General features: G+C 59.0%; 1 protein-coding gene across 2 annotated transcripts in view; it reads left to right on the forward strand.

The window, feature by feature from the left end:
* CRTC1 (CREB regulated transcription coactivator 1) overlaps positions 1–4075 on the forward strand; it is a 74501-nt gene that overhangs the window by 62233 nt on the left and 8193 nt on the right. For both annotated transcript variants that reach the window (XM_007461066.1, XM_007461067.1), the window contains 2 exons: positions 1919–2052; positions 3805–4075. In XM_007461066.1, the coding sequence (XP_007461128.1) occupies positions 1919–2052; positions 3805–4075 (405 nt within the window). The remainder of the gene's footprint in view (positions 1–1918; positions 2053–3804) is intronic.

Below are 4075 nucleotides of genomic sequence, written 5' to 3' on the forward strand. Positions count from 1 at the left end.
CCCCCCCCCCCCCGGTGTATTTTGGCTTTCTTACGATTGTGTGTGTGATGCTTTGAATTGACATTCAAATAGGCACGTAAAAACCTGGATTTCCAGCTTCTCTTGAAGAGTCAGGCCCAGCAATGGTGGGTCGAGGTCGTGTGCCTCAAGCTGGGCTACAGCACTCCAGTTTGCTGCAGGCCCCTCCCGTCCCCGTCGCCCCTCTGTCCCCGCCACTCTTGGCATCTGCCTCTGCTGCTTACCGAGCCCCGACATCTGCTCCCGACGTGCATGTTGAGCGTTCCTCGGCCCGCCGGACACATGAAGCGTCAGATGCTCAGAGAAGACAAGGGAGCAGTGCAGGGTCCCGACTCCCAGTGTGCTCTCAGCAGGCGTCTTCCGGACTCCTCCTGACTAGGCCTCTGTGGACGGCTCCCTTGACGTTGCTGTGTTTGCAGCAGCCTGATTCTGGGCCCAAGGTCTGTGCAGAAACTGGCCCCCGGGGGCTCTGCTACAGGAGCTGTCGACGGTGCCAGGCCCCCCCCAGCAGTGCTCAGCCGAGTGGAGCTGCCAGGGCATCCGAGCGGAAGTGCAGGCGTGACCGTGCTCGCCTTGCACAGATGACACAGCCCCAGCGAACAGCTGCCTGGGGTAGAGGGAAGGCTGCCCGTCATCTCCCCTCAGTGTATGCTGGGTGCGTTCTTGCCAGCCCTGGAAACTGCCGCCTCACCTGCTGGAACCAGGTTGATCTGGTGCCCTCCGTGGGGTGGGCCCAGGTCCCCCAGTGAGTCAGGCACCTTCACCTGGCCTTGACTGCGGGCCAGATTCTCTCTGAGCCTGCTCACGACCTCCTTAGGGCCTCATGGTGAACTGGAGAGGACAAAGAAACTGAGTCTGGGGTGATCAGGCCAGGCCCCCAGGGTTCCCCTCCTGCCCCCAGCATCAGGGGGCCCATTGCTTCCCTGGCACAGTGCCCCAGGATCATCTGGCAGGCCCCAGCACACTGAACTTGACCTCACTTAGCTCCTTCACAGCAGACACATCCAGGGATCAGATTGCTGGGGGAGGGGGCCAGGGTGAGGGAAGGGGTGACTTGGAGCCCGCCCAGCAAAAGCTCCATCAGGAAGAAGATAAGATAACTGAGTTTCTTGCTCAGGCATCCTGGTGGGGTTGGTGCTGCAGCATGGGGAGTGCATGAGGTGGGAGGAGAAGGTTGTGGGTGCGTGATGTGGGGGAAGGGCTGCCAGGTACAGAGGTCAGGGGCCAAGAGGAGATCTGGCCAAAGGAGCAGTTATGGGAAGGGGCACGTTCACGGAATGGGGGTGAGGAGAACGATGAGGCTCAAGAAGAAACTGCAGCATCAGGCAGCACCGATTTGGTTGGAGCTAACCCAAACCCAAGCCATTTTAGGAAAAAAAAAAAAAAGGAGGGGGACTGTCTCTGAAACCAGGGAAGTGCCAGCGTGGCTGGATCTGGGGCTCAGGTACTGTCTCTGCCCCTCATTTCCCTTGTGGTTACCAGGATGCCTCCTCACACAATTCTGGACCTCCCTTCCTGGAGTTCCATCAAAAGCCCCTGGGCAGGGTCTCATTTGGCCAGCCTAGTCACATGTCCATCTGGGGGGCCAATCATGTGGTAGCCCAGAGGTGGGGAAGCGCTGATTGGCAGGGCCTGCGGGACACGCCCCTCCTGGAGGGATGGCAGGATCTGTGGGGAGAGTGTTGGTCAGCACTGGAGGTGGGAGCCCATGTAGAGCTGGGGGACCCTGAGGTCAGGGTATCGGGACCTCAGAGGGGGCATCCCGGGTTTGGTGATCAGGATGTGCCCACTGGCGTCTGTCTGAGCGATTGGACTGTCCTCAGCAATGACCCTGGGTGTGTGAGTGCCCCCTGCCATGATCCCAGTGGCTGGCATCATGCCCACCCTCCCTTCCTTTCAGGGATGAGCACACCTGGCTCCTCGCCGCAGCACCGCCCGGCCGGCGTCAGCCCGCTGTCCATGAGCACGGAGGCAAGGCGGCAGCAGGCCCAGCAGGTGTCGCCCACTCTCTCCCCACTGTCACCCATCACTCAGGTGCGAGGGCTCAGTGGGGCGGGGGAGGTGGGGCCCGGCTCTGCCTCTCTGGGAGGCCTCACGCTCCTTCCAGGGAGCAGAATCCTGAAAATCTTGCCAACATTTTTTTTTGCTTTTTGTTGTCAAATTTTCAAACACACGGGGAATGCAGAAATCAGTGGCCTGGATTCCCCTGTGCCCATCGTGGCTGTTAGCTTGTGCCCGTGTGACTGGGCATCCTTTATTATGCTGTTCTCTTCTTTAAGATCTAGTGGCAATTTCCCAAAATAAAATGTTTAGAGAAGGTTCCCCCCCCCCACCCCGGCGATTTACCATGTTTGCTTTGTCTGCTTCTTTGGTAGTTTTGTGTGTGTCTAGGAGTTGGTCCGTTTCATCAGAGTTATCCCACGTGCCAGCATACAGTTGTTCTTGGTACTCTCATAATCCTTTTTATTTCTGTGAAGCGGTTAGTAACGTTGCCCCTTTCGTTTCCGATTTCCATAATTGGTATCTTCTCTTTTTTAGTCAGTCCGGGCTCGTAGAAGGAGTTAGGAAGTGTTCTCTCCTCTTCTATTTCTTTTTGAAAAGTTTGAGAAGCATTGGTATTAATTCTTCTTTGAACATTTGGTAGAATTCAGTGAAGGTGCTGCGGTCTCGGCGGATCTTCACTGGAAAGTTTTTGGTGGCTGATCCCACCTCCTTACTCAATATCGGTCCTACTCAGACGTCCTTTTCCTTCTTGGGTCCGTTTCGGTAGTTTGCGTGTTCTGAGGATTTGTCCATTTTCTCTGCTTTTCAGTCCCTAATAGATAATATCGTTCCTTTGGTTTTTAACATGACCTCGATGGTCTTATCCACCCACAACGAAATTAACAGGAGTTCTTCTATACCTTCCGATGCCCGGCCTGGTCTCGGCTCTCCACGGTGTCTCTGTCTCTTGTACAGTTCTTGTTCAGATCAGGATCCAAACAGAGCCATGCGTGGCTCCTAGCGGCTGTGTCTTCAGTCTCTTCATCCGTGACCCCAGCCTCTTCTCCCCTCCCCTGCACGCCCCACCCCTGAGGCCTGCCTTCCCTTTCCGGAAACTCCTTTCCGGCCACTCCTTTCCTGCGTTCTGCTAAGTGTTTACATCCTGTAGCTCCTGGGCATATCCAGCCTCCCTCAGAGGGCAGGAGCCCTTGCCTGCCTGCCTGCCTGAGGAACTGTCCGCGCAGACTCGTGAGCCTGGAAAACTTGCCTCTGGTTATTTTCCTCTTTCCAACTCCAAGAGGGGCCCGAGCTGGTCATTGCCGAGTGACCACACACAGGGGCCTCCGTCAGCCCCACCGTCTCCAGCCTCCCCTTGGTGCCCAGGCTGCCTGGTGGTGGGAGGGGGTTCCTTCTCCCCGGCAGGACCCCACAGGGGCTAGGTGCTGGCTGTCCGCTGGGCTGCCAGAGTGTGGTGCCCTGTGCCTGCCCACAGTGGGGAAACTCCAGCTCAGAGAGGCGGGGGATGGGGGCGGAGCATCCTGAGTCTCTGCAAGTGTGGAAGGGTGTGCAGCGAGAAAGGCTCACTGGGGGCAGGCCTACTGAGCTGCAGCCCCGTCCTCCGTGGGCCTTGGAGGAAGCCCGCTTCACTTCCCCGGTCCAGGCTCTGGACATCCCTCTGCTCATCTCTCACTTGAGTGTCAATCACGCCAGGCCATGGGGATCCCCTGGGGGCCAGGTGCTCACAGCCCGCGCGGCCCACTCCTTTGAGCATGTGTCCCACCTGATGCCCTCCTCTCCGTTCAGGCCGTGGCCATGGACGCCCTGTCTCTGGAGCAGCAGCTGCCCTACGCTTTCTTCACCCAGGCGGGCTCTCAGCAGCCGCCGCCGCCTCAGCCTCAGCCCCCGCCCCCGCCGCCGCCTGCGTCCCAGCAGCAGCCGCCCCCGCCGCCCCCGCAGGTGCCTGTCGGCCTCCCCCAGGGCGGCTCCCTGATGCCGAGCGCCAGCCTGACTCGGGGGCCCCAACTGCCCCCGCTTGCGGTCACGGTGCCATCCTCTCTCCCCCAGTCCCCCCCGG

This window comes from Lipotes vexillifer, unplaced genomic scaffold, assembly GCF_000442215.2.
Source record: "Lipotes vexillifer unplaced genomic scaffold, Lipotes_vexillifer_v1.1 scaffold469, whole genome shotgun sequence".
Classification (NCBI taxonomy): Eukaryota; Metazoa; Chordata; class Mammalia; order Artiodactyla; family Lipotidae; genus Lipotes; species Lipotes vexillifer.